General features: G+C 33.3%; 2 protein-coding genes across 4 annotated transcripts; both read right to left on the bottom strand.

The window, feature by feature from the left end:
• Positions 1-2398: 2398 nt before the first annotated feature.
• LOC142550684 (uncharacterized) lies at positions 2399-3331 on the bottom strand. The gene has a single exon (XM_075659759.1). The coding sequence runs from the start codon at positions 3329-3331 to the stop codon at positions 2399-2401; it is 933 nt and encodes a 310-aa protein (XP_075515874.1).
• A 1368-nt stretch (positions 3332-4699) lies between these two features.
• Positions 4700-9816, bottom strand: LOC142551283 (ribonucleases P/MRP protein subunit POP1). 3 transcript variants are annotated; one of them, XM_075660431.1, is made up of 11 exons: positions 9549-9816; positions 8910-9399; positions 8561-8657; positions 8245-8352; positions 7959-8174; positions 7369-7487; positions 6824-7279; positions 6198-6306; positions 5555-6132; positions 5277-5448; positions 4700-5177 (listed from the first exon to the last, which is right to left on the bottom strand). In XM_075660431.1, exons 2-11 carry the CDS (start codon positions 9347-9349, stop codon positions 4983-4985), a joined length of 2490 nt encoding a protein of 829 aa, XP_075516546.1. In that variant the 5' UTR covers positions 9350-9399; positions 9549-9816; the 3' UTR covers positions 4700-4982. The 3 variants fall into 3 exon arrangements, with proteins under 3 accessions (XP_075516546.1, XP_075516548.1, XP_075516547.1); XM_075660433.1 differs by having other exon boundaries at positions 8910-9009; XM_075660432.1 differs by having other exon boundaries at positions 9553-9816.
• Positions 9817-18272: the final 8456 nt, after the last annotated feature.

The raw sequence follows: 18272 nt of genomic DNA, 5'->3' as shown, positions 1-18272 counted from the left end.
AAAAGTGGGCTAATATGCAACCTACACGCTCTTGTGTAAAGTGTTAGTCTGCCTGACAGAGTATGCAAATAAAGGTAGAATAAGTATTTTACTTGTTCTCTTGTTGTACTCTGTACAAAAGAATTTATCCATTTGTTTTTTCGCTGTACATGGTATTGATTACACATCACACTAAAAATAATGTTTAATCATGATCACAGCACACTAAAAATAATGTTTAATCATGTAAAAATTCCATAAAGTCGAGGCCATGGAATTAGAAGATTAAGTTAACCCTTTTCCGGAGCTTGAAGGAGGAAAAAAGAGGAAAAACGGCGTTCGAATTAAATGAATACGAACTCATGACAAGATGTCAAATTTTCTGCCGACCTTACTACCTAGTTGAATCAATGACTCGTCGCATCCTAAAGTATGATCCATTGGGGTCGGCGGGGGAGGAGAGACAAGTTTTGGTGTCTGAGAGAAGGGCCGATCGGATGAAAACTGTTCTAATTCCAACTGTATTTCTTAAAATATATATGATTCACAAGGTGAAGTAAACTCTTGGGTACTCTACCAAAGGAGAATATCTTCGATTATTTGTTACATATAACAAAAGGGGCATCGTAGTCGAATGTCTGCGATATCTCAATCTAAGATATACAAATTTCTCCACAAAAATCCAATAAAAAATCAGGCTCTCTCTTATTTTAATTTGAGAGCTACCCATTAATTCAATTTTCCAATAATTAACCCAATAGATCATAAATCCAAGTACAACCCACAACGATGAATCTCAATCATCCAAATCCAACACATTCAACTTAGTAAGAAAATTAGGGGAAACCCCACTTTCCTAATTCTATAACCTAGATTATAATTCTAGCACAAGCAAAACCAACAAAACAAAACAACCGAAGAAAAGAATTCACTAGATCGACATCCAACACAAACTCCGCCCGAGCATGCAGACACTGACCAAGAATCGCAGGCAACCGGAGAAAGAAACGGCATCGATTCATGGCCATCAGGCATTAAGATTACTGCGGCGATTACGTTTCGGTGGAGAATCACAGTTGCATGCAACTGCTATTATTGACACAGGGATAAGGTGGCGTGGCGTGGCGTGAGTAATTTCGGAGTGGCACCTGGGAATTGAACAAATGAGATTTGAGCACATACAACGTAGGACGACAACTTTTGGAGAGAGAATATATTAATTTTTATTTTCTGCCAAATTTTTTATAGCAAAATAAAAATATTTCTGCTTTATTTTATATTTTTTTCTTCTAATATCTTTTATTAAATTTATTGCACATTATTGGCAAAAATTTTTTTTAGAAAAATATTATAGATTTATAATAATTTTTACATAATCTCACATAATTACAAACACATTTTTTGGGTTCCTATAAAATTTTTTTGCAAAATTTATATATATTTTTGTAAATTTGTTGTATAGAATTTTATGGTTTTGTACCTAATTATAATATATTGTTATTTTATTAATTTTTTTGAACTAATAATTAATTTACATAGATAACATATCCAGTTTAAAATATTTTTTTTAAAATTCATATTAGTAAATAAATTTAATTATTTAAAAGTTAAATTATTTATGAGTAGGTTTCTTTTCAGACGGTATCACGAATCTTTATGCGTTAGATGAGTCAATCATACCGATATTCACAATAAAAAGTAATAGTCTTAGCATAAAAAGTAAAAAAAAAATTCATGGATGACCCAAATAAGAGAGTCGTCTCACAAAATACGACCCGTGGGACCGTCTCACACAATTTTTTACCATTATTTAATCCTTATATATATTTGTGTGTATGTGTTTATATATGTGAGTTTGTATGTATGTAAGTAAATTTGTGTGTGTTTATATACGTGAGTTTGTATATATGTAAGTAAATTTTAAAAATGCATCATTGCATTAAAAAAAGCAAGAAAATTTATCTACATTAAGCACTTTGTTTAGAGGCATAATAGAAAGAAAGTATGCCCGTAATCATTTTTCTTGTATTGCTAGAAAGGATAGGGGCCCTAAAGAGAAGATGCTGCATCATAGAAGAGTTTGCTCCCTTCTTGTTGCACAAGCCCGAAAATATGTTACGAAGAAATCTTCTCATCACGGTATGCTTTCCTTTCTTTGCTCTGACACTCTTTGAGCCGTATATTATCATACAGGAACCATTGGTAGATTTGATTACAGGGACACAGTTTCAACAGTTCGGGAACTTCATCAGCAAAGGGCGACACAAACTTCTCCAAAAATGATTTTTTTGATATCTTAAGAATGGTCGTGATGTTAGTTCTTTTCTTGATCTTGAGCAAACCTTTTGACTGCAAAACTTGATAAACTGAACACCTCGGAATGATATTTTTATCCAAGCTTAGAGACATTATGACTGGATTACCAATAAAGACTAAAGGATCCCAAGTCCCAACCCATTTTATTTATAATATGACCCAATACTCCATTAATCTTTTCTTCGGAAGTCACCATACACTGCGGGAACCTTCTGAAAGCGATGAGTAATTGATCCTCAGAATAACCCCATCTCTTGTATATGTCCATCTTCTTGTTCCAACTCAGTTTAGGTAGCATTCTCATTGCAATTACCCCTAAAATGAAAATAGTTGTCAGCGGGCTAAACCCCAGTTCAGTAACACGCTCCACTTGCTTCTTAAATTCGTCAGGACTTGATATTAGAGATCTTGGATGGCGCTTGAACAAATATACAACATTAATTTCTGGGACTCCTGCCTCGCGCAACATTTCAGCATTCAGAGGCACATTCTTTTTCAAATTCTGAGAAAGAATACTGGGAAATCTTTTGATAGCTTGTATTGCATCCTTTTCTGATTTCAGCATATTCTTGACGAACTCAAAAGTCAGCGCAATTCGATTTTCCAAGCTTCTTGTCATTATAAATCCAGCTGTCGTTATAATTTTGACAATGTCACCATCAGAGATGCCCAAGGAACGGAAAAATTCGATCTTGGGTAAAAGGCTATCTCGGGGCTTCAATTTAAGAACCAGAGGACCTTTTTCGACGATACGCTTGATCTGGGCATCACTGAAACCATGTTCTTTAAAGAACGCAATGACTGAATTTGGCTTTTCCGAGCTTCTGAATTTGACCAGGGCATAAGCTTTTATAGCCCGTTCTCGAGAAAAACCAAATCTTTCTATGAGATAACTGGTCGCAAATGGATCCCCATTCCCATTTCCCGAATCGAAATCAGGTGTACTACTGTTAATCAACGATGAAAACGAAGGGAACTGGAGCAAATAGGGTTTACTTAGAGAGCCCAAGTTTCTTCTGCAGATTAGGCTCAGCATACTCGTTTACGAAAATGGAGAAAACTCATCAGCTGTTTTCTGCAGGCGAGATTCATGATAAATTGTCCCGGCAATTTTTCTCGTTCGGTGTTCTAATATAAGCCCTAATTTGAAAATTAGAATGTGAATAATTTTCCCTTTAAATTGGCCTTCATATGGTTTCTTTGTGAAACAAAACAAATTTGTTTAAAAAAAATTCATTAAAATTTTCTTCCAAATTAAACAAGCATGTTAATTTGTCTCAACTGTTAATTGAACACACACATATATAATACTAATATTATCCTTATATAATACTAATATTACATTTTTTTTTTGTTTTTTTAAAAAATTTCAACACACACTTTTATTTTTATTTTTTATTTAAAAATTCAAATATCAATTTAGTCCATCCATAATTTGTCAAATTTCACTTTAGTCTATCGATAATGATAAAAAAGATCGTAGAATAACTAATATATATAATTGCTCAACCGAATACTTACTGTACTCTGAAGTCAAATATACATATGGTTGAGATAAGGTTTGCTTATTCGATATTGACATTCATCACATTTTGTCACACGTAAGTAAGTCAAAGAGCTCATACATATAATTTATCCTCCTTAATTCTACCTTTCATTCGTCAATATTTACTTTAATATGTTTTATTTTGTTACCAAGTCAAAGGGTAAAAGTTAATTACACTTAATGGGAGAAAAACAACAATACAACATTTTTCATCCTTAATTTTTTTCTTGTTTTTTGGCAACCAAAACTGTTTTAATCCCTCTTTTTCCCCACAAATCACATTTTCCATTAATATTTAACAATGAATCAATATCATCGGGAAAAAAAATCTAAAATTGAAGTCGGTGAACCTTCATAGATTCAAAAAACAAGGGGCCAAAATGGTTTTAATTTCAAATAACGGATTGAGGAAAAAACTAACAATCTCATCACATTATTTAAAGACATAATTTACATTTTAATTGAAAACTATGTTTCGATTTTTGAGGCTTTGCTGTGAACTCGTGACTCGTCCCCTAAAAAATAAAATAAGTGTGCGAATTTTCAATGTCTCATATCTTATCCGAATTCTTACGGCATTTAATGAGAGTAGGGGCCAAAAAAGTGCAAAAAAGTTGCCTTAATGGATTAGAAGAAATAAAATATCAACATACTTTACAGAAATGCACCTCATTTTAAGTTGTTCATCAACTAGCATTCATTCTACATTCTCAGGAAGAAGAATTGAAACAAACTAATTTGACCTAAAATTCGAGCATTGATAAACTTAAATAGAACTATTGCAGCATTCAATACATGACCGAAGTTAGCATATTTAAGGGTCCTTGAAGAGCAAGGCCCAGTGGCATCTAGAACACATAAAGCAATCGGCATGGCGTTTGAAGAAAAAATGAGGACGACTTCCGTCCATATTCGCTATTCCTAACAGATTGAACTATATTAAGTGGCATTACAACTGAAATAGGAGACATAAACTTACTCCTCTATGTGTTGCTTCGTGCATTAACAATGATCATATTTTTGTGTTATATTTATATTAAAAAAAAATATGTTCAATGATTTCCAGCAATTCTTACATGAAAAGACCTGAGTGAGCCTCAGAATCCGCTGCGAGTGAGCAACCGAAAAGGGCAGCAAAAAATCACATGAATTTGACATCTTCTTCTTGTTGCTCCAAGACAATGGCAGCAAGAGCAAGTCTATATGCTGTGGATCTCATATTCCTGACCAAGACAAAAATCTCCTTCCTCCTCCGTCTCGCAGGTAATGCCTTCCACTGTTCCAATCTGAGCCTGGAAAGTAAGCTTGCCTCACAAAGCGCACCTGCTACTGGTTTCTTGCTATATGGCAAAAAAAAGGTGAAGAACAGTGGTGAATTGACTTGACCATGAATGTCTTAAAATAAGCTCTTCAATAATGGAAGTGCTAAGAGAACTTGCCTTCCCCGGACAAAACCAGTAGTAATAAAACCAATAGGACACCTATATGATTCTCTGACAGCTGAATCTTCAGGAATTTGAAGTGCCCATTTACCGGATGGCAACCGAACAAAGTACGATCTCAATGAAGACTGAGGTATTTGAAGTTGATGTTCGTCACATTCTGATCTGTACCATGTAGAGCACATAAGAAGTAATTGGTGATGAAAATTTGTCAGAACACAAGAAGTGAGAACAAGAAACGACTAAATGAAAATTCTGAAAAAGTGAGAACCTTCTCCACGACAGTATGTCAACAGCATCAGGTGCACAAACCACTGCCCCTTGTTCAAAAACACCTTCTTTATGAGCGTGAAGATGAACTCGAAGAAAACATTGTTTGTTGCCACACTGCATTCCTGATACATTGGCATTTTGTTCAAGAAGTCCTTCATCATTCATGACTTTATACATGCTAATCTTTTGATCCTTCATTCTTGGGAATATAAGCAAATGATTGGCACTGATATTGTTCAAGAAATCATTCAGACTGAAAGAAGTCCTTGCCACGAAACCTTCAAATGACATAGTGGTAGCATCTGATAGCCCACAGACACTGTTTCTCACTAAGTTGTCCCCTAAGACATCAGCAGAACCATGTCGTTCATCATGATTAAGAGAATCATCCACTTCACTTGATGAAGTCACAATAAGTTTCACGCAATCCCATGGAGGTGGTATGGGAATTTCTAGTGGCCGCTGGGATGGAGGACGTAGTGTTGCTTTCTGATTCGTGGCAGTGGCATCCATTTCCATAATATATGAGTAAGCTCTGCAATCTGGATAGTCCCATGGAAAATACGGCAATCCAATCTACATAAAGAAAAAGATTTTAGGAATCATGATAATCTTAGGGGGAATGAAATTTGTGCACTTACTTCACATGCAATCCAGTGCTTCTCTCTTAAACCTATGGCATGAGCACCATTTAAAATAAAAGCATTCCAAAATACTTTAACCCAACTTAGAGGGAGAACAATTGAACACCTGAAAAACAAAAAAAAAACAAAACCGATCATGTTTATGTAATAGATCCTTGTCATAGTTACCTCAATTTTTCTCAAAACAACAATTAATGAAACAAGGACACATTTTCAGACACAACATGAAAGCAGTCCAATTATATTATCAGGGAATTATCACAAGTACATTTTATCTCTTCATCAAAAAGTTTACTAACAGATGAATTTTTTTCTACCATCTACATAGATACGTAAGAACACAATCATGCATATCAGATCATAGAAGGGATGTTTGCAAAATCACAAGAATAAAACAAGTGTCGATCATTTTGAACAAAATAATCATCATAAGTTACTAATGATTTTCACGAACAATGCATGAAAGCCACAAAGTACTGGATAACTGTAATAATAAAAAACAAGTTACACTTGAAACCATGATAAAAATGAGTTTCAAGCCCATTTTTTCTAAAAATAAGAAAAGAACAAATTAAAGATATATTTTTTTAAGACAACTAAAATTTATTGCTGGGAACATTTACCTTTTGACAGAATCTTCATGATTCTCGTTCTTCAGTAGCAAAACAGGGCAATATCTAGAATATTTCACCTTCGCTGGAGCATTTTGATTCCCAAAATTTTTAATGCGCAGTCCAATATACTCATTTCGCTGATAATATTTTTCCATGCAAGCAACACTTTCTTCCATTGGAGGACATAACCCTTCACTAACATCCCACAAATCACCGTAATTGGCAACACTTTCACTTTCATGCTTAGTCTCAACTTCTCCAAAACAGAAGTTACAAGAATTTCCTTCGTTAACAATTGATTGTTGTTTCTTTGTCAATGCACGAGGATCCTTGACAGTTAATGGAATTACTAAAGAAGAGGAAATCTGATTATTAATCTTAGAGATAGGTGTCTTCTCTAGTTTGCCTGCATCGCTATTCTCATCTGCATTAGATTTCTTCGGATAGCATGATTTCTCAGAAACACTGCACCAGCCATATAATTCCACTGAACCATAGCAAAAGCACATGCCTGAATTAACATGAAAGAAGACAAAATATTGAGTATGTCTTACCAGCAGGAAGGTTGTAGCATCTTCTCAAGAAGATCTGATGCTTTTGATCCAATCAATTCTAACGTTGCCAGCTCACCCTCCAGAGAAACACACCTAGCTGAACCACCAGTCATATCCATCTGAAATAATTTCTTCTCAACACGACTCAAACAAATATATAAACATTTGAGCGTATATTGAAGTGAAAAATGTTATTGTACATATATATGCTTCTAGAAAGTAACGCCTCAAGGCGTAGTCTCCTATCACTGTAAACAAGTAACAGTCAATATAAAACCAATTTATAAATTCATCACCGAGAAAAATTAAGATGGATAAATATTAGTCATTTCAAATACCAAAAATTAAATCAAATATATACTAATGGAACTCAAAATCTAATAGTCATGTATCCAAGCCATTGGTTTATCCTATTCCTTTTGTTCACTTTATGACAAGATTATCACTATTGGACGCATAAAACATTCTAACTCGTAGTTTGAAGTAAAAAGTAGAGACATAAGATAAGAAATTTCAACTAGAATAGAACTCCTGAAAGTTACAGTTTAACAGCTAAAGTTTCAAAAGATTTTGGTAAATAGGTGACTAACACAAGCATATGTCAAAGCTTCAGATGCCTCTTTCAAAGCAGCAGCATGTATACACAGCCAAAGCCGGCGGAAAGTAGTCCCATCATCATGGCTTTGCAACTCATCAAGCAAATTGACATTATGGCCTTCTTTTTGAATAGTGATATGTTGAAGAGGTCGCCACATGAAGGTTACAGGAGCTACGGATGGGAAGCTAGGTTTTCCAGTATGATGAAGCTGAAAAATGACATACGAGAAATTTAGTAAGGAACTTTAAAAAAATAACAAGAAAGAAAGATTTACCTACCACAGCGCTTCCAAAGATGTCACCAGAAAGAATATCATCAAAATTTTCTCCATCGTGTTTTGATGGAGAAGGTACCAAAACAGAACTCAAAACCGATAGTAGTTTGTCCTGGAAACATTCATCACATAAATTAAATCACTGTGCAGGGACACTAAATTTCCACACCAATAATAGGCTAAATATCCACAAAAATTTGCCGCTGCCATAAAGTTTGTCATTGTAAATACAAACAGAAACTACCAACAAGAACTGGAGTTAAATTTTCTCTAGGAAATAAAGGTATAAGTTATATGTTAAAAGGTAAGGAAACTGTTACCTGTGGACCCTCCAACTGGACAGTGCCATAGTAACTTGCATCATGGATAAGCACTCCACTTCTTAATTTCTTTAACAGAGCCCTTGAACCTCTTCCTCTGTATCCCATATATATTGTGAATTGCTAATAAATTTATGTTAAATAGGAAATTTTAACTTCATAACTAGAAAAATCCAAACTTTTATACCAAACTAAATAGACTTTGTGAGCCATTCAAATCAATTCATTAGTTTACAAGTTACAACACTTGCATAGCACTTTTGCTAAACTGGTTTAAAAACTAGCATATATGTCATTTAAAATACGACATTACTTTTAATTAAATTTAATAAAAGCTGCAGATAATTACCTTCCATGAAGACCAAGGGGAATGTGAAATCCCCAAATTTTTGTCATTGAGAACCGCTTTGCATGCCAAACATGTGTTCTCAGTCTCTTCGTCCCATCCCCTGAAGTACAAAACCCAATTTGTGGGTTCTTTTTAAGTTCAATGCTCCTACGTATGCGACGGGAAACTTTTTTCTCATGCTTTTTCAAACAATCATTGTTACATGAATTTCCATATTCCACTCTCTTCTTTTTTCTAAACTTCTTATGTGCAACGCGGTTGTCATGTCCAGTTGTTCTTTTCCTCTTATTCCTTTGAGACCGGAAATCATTATTTAATCTATTAGCAACCACCGAGTGAAGACTCTCGAGTTCAGAAGCTCGAGATTCTGCAAATTTCCTCACATTAAGTTCATGTGGTGGAATCGCTGAAACTCGGGGTTTGCTCGCATTAACATCCATATTCCTAATGCTCTATGCCCAACTCAATATTTTAGCTATGAGCTCACAATCTAAACGAAAGAAAAATTTTAAAGTTAGCTTCTTAAACGATATATTTAAAGAATATATAAGCAAAAACAACATTTGCTATCTTCCTAATCCTAAAAGATGGTCCGGACAAAAATCGAATATACTTGAGAATTCACGTAAAATTAATTACCTACAAATGACTGCCGCTGCGGATGGAGGCAGGTAGTAATATGGTCATATTAATTCCCCGAGCCGGGGGAGAGGGGGCAAGGAAGTTAGGACTTGGATGGAGAGAAGAATAGAATTCGGAGGCGGTGTAGAAGTGGGAGGATGTGACGTATCTGCGGAGAAGTAGCAGAGGTTATGGGCGGAGACGGAGAAGATGCGGGCGGCGGATAATTCGTCAGAGAAGGTTCGACAGTGTTCAGATGTTGAAGCCTTGAAGGTAAAGTTCATAAATTTTCCCAGGGAAGGGTTTAGGGTTTAAATCAAATATATATTTTTTCGAAATTAAATTTTTTTAAAAAAAATCAGTTGAATTTATACACGTTAGCAGGGGTGGTCGCGGGTCGGGTTTTTGGGTTCGGGTACCCGAGATAGTAAATTCTACTACTCGACACCAATTCGTTCATGTCGGGGTACCCGAAATGATCGGGTATTTTCGGGTACCCGGAAAAAAAAATTTAATTTTTTATTTTTTTGAAAAAAATATATATTTTTCACATTTCACAAAAAATCATGTCATTATATCGAGTTATTACTAGTCATTTTATCATATTATGACTAATAAATTAAAAAAGCACATGTATTTTTCACATTTCACAAAATATCATGTCATTATATCATTTTATGATTAGTCATTTGTTATTATATCGGGTTATGACTAGCCACAAAAAAATACATGTATTTTTTAATAAATAGACGGATAGACCCATAATGTATTTTTTAAAAAATTTTCGGGCACCCGACCCGATCGGGTACCCGACGAACCAGTTTTTTTAAAAAAATACCAAAACCCGATCGGGTCGGATCGGGTACCCGATATCCGAAAATAAACGCCCACCCCTACACGTAAGAAGGGTTGAGTCAGACAAGAGATATGTCTCACAAAATTGATATATGAGACTATCTCATAAGAGTTTTTGTGTTTGCATTTTAGAGATTAAGGGGATGTATTCAATGTAGGAGATTTATTGACTTTTAATGACTTTTGTAGATTTTAAAAGTTTAGATGTATTCAATTTAGACTTTTACATACTCTATAGAAGTCTAGTGGTATTCAAAATAGACTTTTATAAAATTTTAAAAAGTCAAGTGGTATTCAACAATTGGCTTTTAAAAACTCTATAAAACTCTATAGGTATTCAAATTTTCAATAGACTTTTGATAACTTAATGGAATTCATCAACATACAAACATTAAAGCCTGATGTACAACTATAAATTGTCAAAAATTGTATTTGGTTCAACCCAAAGATTTGGATGGATTTTTAAAACTTCTAACTCATACACAAGCTATTTATTTCTCTCTCTGACGCTTCACATCGTCTCTTTTCTTATCTTCTCTCCTCTCATCTAACTCTATCACTCTCAAATTTTGGAAGTGTGTCTCTATATATATTTTCATCTTTCTTTTTTAAATTTTTAATTTTTTGACTGATTGTTCATTTAATAATTTTTATTTTAATATCATAAGAAATTTTGAATTCCATAATTGATTTTGTGATTTTTAATTTATGATTTATACAAATTAATGTAATATGCAATAATAATAAAAGATGATCCAAAAAAATATCGTTTAATTCTTAATAATTGAATAGCCTCGCAACAACCATGATTTTTTAAATTCTTTTTAGCATTTTCAATTTCAATTAATATGTAAGCTATGATATTTTTATACAAAATTATATCCACACAAATATTTTTTTCACATGTATATTATCAATATAAAAAACAAAGTTACATATTAATCAATTGATGTATTTTAAAAAAATTACAAGTATGCATACAAACCCACATATATACACATGTAAAGATTAAATGATTTAAATGTTAAATAAGTAAATTCATATATTAATATAAATATTGAAAAACTATTTCAAACTGAATATGTTATATATGTTAATTAATTATTGGTTCAAAGAAATTAATAAAAAAATAATATGTTATAATTAAGTACAAATTATTTAAATTTTATAAAAAAATTCACAAAAGTTTATAAAAATCTTGCAAAAAAAGTCTACATGAATCCACATAAATATGTTTATAAATCTGTTTGATTCAGTGAAAGTCAATAAAAATCTATCAAATCCATAAAAGTCTATAAATGTATTTAGGTTGCATTTGGATATATAGATTTGAAATATATAGATTTCAATTATAATCTTATTGTTAACAATGAAACAATATACAAAATCTTAAATTCATACCTTACTTATTTATAAATTAGTTGTACAAAGAAAAATGAATTTCAAATGCATCTATTATTGGGTAAACTTTATATCAATCATAATTAACATGAAACATTATATAAACATGCAAGTGGTGGATTTGAAGTTTATGATTCTGCTTATCTAAAATTACTATAAAAAAAATACATTTAAATCAATGGATTTGAAATCATCAATCCAAATGCAACATTAATGTGAGCCCCGACTCATAAATTAATTAAACAAACTAATAATAGCTAAAGCATGCACATATTTTATTTAATTACAATGTAACTGTCACAACAGTGCAAGCCAAAATGATAATAAAACATAATATGACATAAGGTGGTTATTCAACACGTTTGCCTTCATTTTCTTCGGGAAGCGGCTCCAGTTCTCCTGTATCTGGAATTTACAGATAAATAAAAAGAAAATAGAGGTTAAGTTTTTGATAACTTAGTGAAGATAATAACTTGGGTTAGCTAATTATTGATTAAGTCATAATAATATATCGGTACAAAATTTCAATATGCTATGATCGGGACACTGAAATCAGTTTTAGAATAAGGCAATGCCTGTTTTGGATTCTAAAAGAATAATGTGAGCTAAAGAGATGACTCATACCAGCATTTGGTGTATCACTTTTCTTGACATAAACATATAAGATTTGATATAATCGATCATTTACGAGCTAATACGAACCAACATTTTCGGACATAAGTCACATTGTTCAAATAAATTATATACCAGAATTGATAATCTATTGTTCATTATACTCACTTTTCGGGCCAAATCCACATTGTTCAGTAGATCACTAGTAATCTGGTACATTGACTGTTATTCGAGCTTCAATCATTCACCCATTTATAGTAGTAGATTAACGACTAATCAGAAATCAAACTCACCAGATAGTCAAATATGCAGGACAATATTATCAATAAATTTACGACATGCACAGTGTGATGCAATGTGAAAATAATAGTTGATAAAAATTTATTGTAAATTCCATGCCAGATTTCAAAGCTATTATCCAAGAAATCGGTAGTTAACCTTACGATATAAAATATACCGTAGAAATTCTCACCTTTATAACTTACGGATTTGTTTATTTTTGTCTTCAATAAATTCGATATTTCCTGATCAAGATAGTTTATGGGCTAAGACTTTGTTTAACTTCACGATTTTTATTTTTTTGGTTCAAATCCGTCAGCGATATTGTTACACATCATGTACCAACTTGTTTCCGGTTGGAAAAGGGAGTTCAGGTAATTTTTGTTGAATTTTTTAAGAGTTTTTAATATTTTTCCTTATTTCTTGCATTTTTCTCATCATTTACAATCTTTTTTTTCCTTCTGATTTTCTTAAATGAATTTTCATTATTTTGTCTGACAAAATAGCTATGTATAGGCAAAATAAATGAAAAACATAGTACCAAGTATATAGGATATGTTGACACCTATTAATTATAACTAAATTAGGAAAGAAAACCTATATATATATATATATATATATATATATATATAAAAGTAATTGTATTTTTGTTTTTGTTTATATTATTATTATTTTTAAATTTCATATAATTATTAATATTACTAATGTCATTATTATTATTTAATCATTATATATTTGATTAATGTTTGTGTGTCACAATCTCTCCTTAAAAAAATTTGTTATCTAAATTTGCTCATTGCTCTTAAATAGCTCAAGGTACTGTTGTTTAACCTTTTTTTCTTTTTCCCCGGTGGCTTCTTCGATATTGTGGTTGCGCCACAACACTTTTACGAGTTGATCATGTCTATTGCGTAGCTCCTAAGTTTTTTCATCAACTATTTGGATTGATCGTTCCTCAAATGATAAAGATCTTTCTAATTTGATGGGTGTCATTGATAACTTGATTTGTGTTCATTAACTTTCGAAGTTGCATGGAAAATGGTCGTGTATTTCTGAAATGTTTTCTGGTAGCAGTAGCTGATATGCCATGTATCCTCTTTGCTTGATGATTTCAAAAGGTCCAATAAATAATGGCTGCAACTTTCCTCTTTCTCCCCCTCAAAGAATTAATTTTCTAGGTTTTACATTCAAAAGTACATAGTTGCCTACTTCAAATTATAAATATTTTTTTTCTTATCAGCATAACTTTTTGTTGACTTTGCGCAGTTTGCATTCTTTGTTTGATGGTTCATACCTGCTCAATGGCCTCTTGTATGAGATCAGACTTTTATGGTTTTTTCGTCTTTGGTACTTCGCTATTTTTCCATGTCCCAGTTGAGAGGAGAACGACATCCATATAAAGCTTTGAAAGTAATATTCTGAATTGTAGGTTGATCGCTGTTATTATAGGCGTATTCCACAAGCGGTAAGTGTCTTCCCCAATTCTCATAAAAATCCAGTACACAAGCACGCAACATGTCTTCTAGCGTTTGAATGGTGCACTCCGATTGCCTATCCGTATCTGGATGTGCGGCTGTGCTAAAGTTTAGTTTGGTTCACAAACATTCTTGTAGCTTTTTCCATAGTCTTGATGTAAATTTTGGATTTTCGGTATGAGACTATAGTTAAGAATATCATGTAACAGAATGATCTTTTTTAATAGGGTCGGTATTTTCTACTACATATTTTTTACTAACATATGTAAAGTGTGTCATTTGGTAAGACAGTCTACTATTACCCAAATGTTGTCATGGCCTCCTGAGAGTGTTTGAAGTCCAGTTACAAAATCCACGGTGATGTTATCTTATTTCCACTTAGCTATGGGTAAAGGTCGTAGAAGCCTCGATGGCCTCTGATGTTCTGTTTTTATCATGTGACATGAAAGACATTGTTTAACAAAATCAACATCTCTTTTCATTGACTTCTACCAAAAGCATTGTTTCAAGTCGTGGTACATTTTGGAACCTCCAAGATGGTTTGTGAATCAGAATTTATGAGCCTTTCCCAATATTTATTGTTTCACAGAGTTAGGCACACATTTACAGTTTCGGAGAGTAGTATACTCGAGTTAGTGGCAAAATCGGGATTGTGTTCTTCTATAGTTCTTAACTTGAAAAGGTCAAGATAAGTGTTTGAGCTGATTTAATTCTATTGTAGAATTCTGTTTCAATTTTCAACCCGATAGCCTATCCATAAGACCGAATGTGTAATTTTTCCCTTGATGGGATGCAAGTTCCTTTGACATTTAAATGAAAAAGATGGGTTTTTAGTCTTAGCGCATCGGCTACCATATTAGCTTTTCTCGAATAATATAGTATAGAACAATCATAGTCCTCCAATAATTACATCCATCTTCGCTGCCTCATATCAAGTTATTTATGAGTAAATAAGTAATTCAAACTCTTGTGATCTGTATAGATGTCTAAAGTCGTTCCATATAAATATTGTCACCATTTGGATGATGAAAATATTAAAGCTCTCAACTCTAGATCATGTATGTGGTAGTTAACCTTATTATTTTTCAATTTTCTAGACACATCTATAACACTGTTGTTTTGCATTAGTACACACCCAAGACCTGCTTCGGATGCATCCGTGACCACAAACCCATATACTTCATTGGGTAATGCAAGTACTGGAGCAGTTGTAATTAGTTTTTTTTTAAAACTTTCTCAAAGATTCTCTCACATTCCTCATTCTATATGAGTGTAAGATCCTCGTGGGTTAAGTGCGAGATTGGCACAACTATTTGTGATAAATTCTTGATAAATCTTCGATTATACCCTGCTAATCCAAGGAAACTTCTCACCTCCGTGACATTTTTAAGTTGCTTCCACTAGGTGATGGCTTCTATCTTAGCTGGATCTACTTCAAGTCCATTTCCTGAAATAAAATATATGAGAAAGTTTACTTTGTTTAGCTAGAAATCACACTTGCTGAATTTGGCATATAATTGTTGTTCTTTAAAGTTTGACGGAAAATTTTTAAATGTTGCAAATGCTCTTCCCAGATTTTGGATTAAACCAAGATATCATCAATGAAGATCACAACAAACTTATCGAGGAATGGTTGAAATACTCGATGCATCATAACTATGAAGGCTGCTTGAGCATTAATCAGACCGAATGGAATTACTACAAACTCGTTAGTTTCCATATCTGGTATTGAAAGCTATCTTGGGGATGTCTTCCTCCTATATCCTTATTTGATAATATCATTGTCGAAGATCCATCTTGGAGTATAATGTCGATCCTTGCAACTCATCAAATATTTCATCGATTCGAGGCAATTTATATTTATTTTTGATTGTAAGATTGTTGAGTTCTCGATAGTCTATACACATTATTATTGTACCATTCTTCTTTTTGACGAACAAAACTAGAGATCTCCAGGGGGATGTACTTGAAAAGATGTAATTTCTCCTAATCAACTCCTCTAGCTACAACTTTAATTATTTTAACTCTGAATAAGCCATCCAATATGAAGTTCTTGATTTGGGCTTGGCTTTAGGAGTTAGTTCAATGGTGAATTTGATATCGTGGTGAGGAGGTAGGGAAATAATTTCTTACGGAAAGACATCAGAAAATCTATGTTTAGAGATATGCCAAAAATCACTGTCCTCCTGTTTTGAGAATGGTCCGGGTATTGGATGTCGAAATCACTTCTAAAGTTCCCCTGGAATCGATATCTTGAGAACTAGTTAGAGTGGGGTGACTTAAAAGAGTCATTTTTTGGCGTAACAGTTCAGTTGTGCTTGATGTCAAAACAACCCATCCATGCATAATATGATGTCATAATCGTATATAGGCAGCTGAATTAAGTCTGCTAGATATTCTTGATTGTGGAACTTCAATGGAAATTTTTTGTAGAAAATGTTAGTGGTTAACTTACTTCGTGTTGGTAAATTGATCTCTAGGTGATAGGGTAATTGTTCGAATGGTACTGATAAGTCACAAAAAAGCCAAGGAAATAAAAAATGTGTTGCAATAGGGTCAAACAAAACTTTCCCAATTTTTGAGAGTAGAGTAACATTACTTTCCACGACGGCTATCAAATCAGCTTCATTATTTCCCATTAGAGCATAGGCTCTTGCTGGAATTTTCGGTTTTTGTAGCGGTGCCTTCAGGTTCTCTTCGTATACTATTGAATGTGGTGTTGCTCTCTTCCAAAATCAAACATTTTATTGTTCTTCCTCCAATAGCTAGCTTCATCGTTATTGGGTAACCTGTAATAACCACACTTTTTTCTTATAACGGGTTCCAGCTTCACCTTGATGTTTTTGTCCGACAAATCCTTCACTCATTTCTTTCAAAAATTTCTTCTTTTATTATTTCCTTCACCCGGATTTGATAAGCATAATTTTCTTTCTTTGTTCCTTCTGGACTAAAGATTTGATGTCGAATACCAATCTTAAGACTTGGTTGACAATGGACACATAGTCTGTGGTTTCAGTAGATAGTGTGGCCAAACGAATATCGAGATTTAGCTTCCAAACAAACTTCTTGGTTTTTCTTGGTTCATCATCCATATAATGAGGTGCGTAGTGTATCAATTGATGAAATTCGGCCTCATATTTACTACACTCTGATTACCCTATATTAAGTATGTGAATTCTCGTTCTTGAATATAGAGTGTTACTTGGGTTATATACGTATTTTCAAATGGGTGAAGTTGTCCCAGACTCCTGCATCCAGTCTTGTTGCAGTTGATGCTCTATAACTCTTCACCAACGATGAGCAACATCTTCAAATTGATATAAAAAAATGACTCTTTGTTCATCTGAGAAATTATGTACTCCAATAATTCTCTCAAGTTTCAGTAACCATTATTTTGCATGTTGAGCGTTTGGTGATCCATAAAATTTTGGCAGATAAAACATTAAGAAGCACTCCAATGCTTTGTCCATAGTTTTTTCACATCTTCTGATATTCTTGGGTGGTACTTGTTAACAGAAGTGTAAAATTGCTGCAGAATTTTGAACACGTTTTTGTTTGGTACTCTTTGTGGTCGTGGTTGCTCTTCTTCTTGTTCTATATTTTGTGGGGAGTTGCGGATTTCTCCCTGATTTCGGTTATCCATATTATGTCTTGTATAAGAATTATGTGATGATGACATCATGTTGGAACATTTCATATTTTCATTCCTGATTTTGATGTTAACAAAACTTGTTATTCTGTTTCTAACATATTTACTCAAGTGTGAAGTTATTAACACAAGAACAAAGCTGAAACAGAATTCAGCCAAATTGAATTTCTGGCAAGTTTCGGTGTTTTGATTATATCTCTCAGCTGGAGGATTCAAATGACAATCCGCCAATTGGACCGATCAAAAAACTCAATTTTGAACGAGTCGTACTTCACGTCAGTTGGGAAAATCGGATATTATCTAGGTCAAACCATTCACTGATGACCAAACTGATTACACGAAAATAGCAATCAGTTGGGTATGAGCAGTTGCAGTATTTTGGCCATATCTCTCAGATCAATTAATGGAATGAAGCAATTCAGTATGCGTTGGAAAGAGAAGACGATGATCTACAAATCATATTCAGAAGTC

This window comes from Primulina tabacum, chromosome 7 (genome assembly GCF_025594145.1).
Source record: "Primulina tabacum isolate GXHZ01 chromosome 7, ASM2559414v2, whole genome shotgun sequence".
NCBI lineage: Eukaryota > Viridiplantae > Streptophyta > Magnoliopsida > Lamiales > Gesneriaceae > Primulina > Primulina tabacum.
This window is presented reverse-complemented; position numbering and strand designations above follow the sequence as displayed.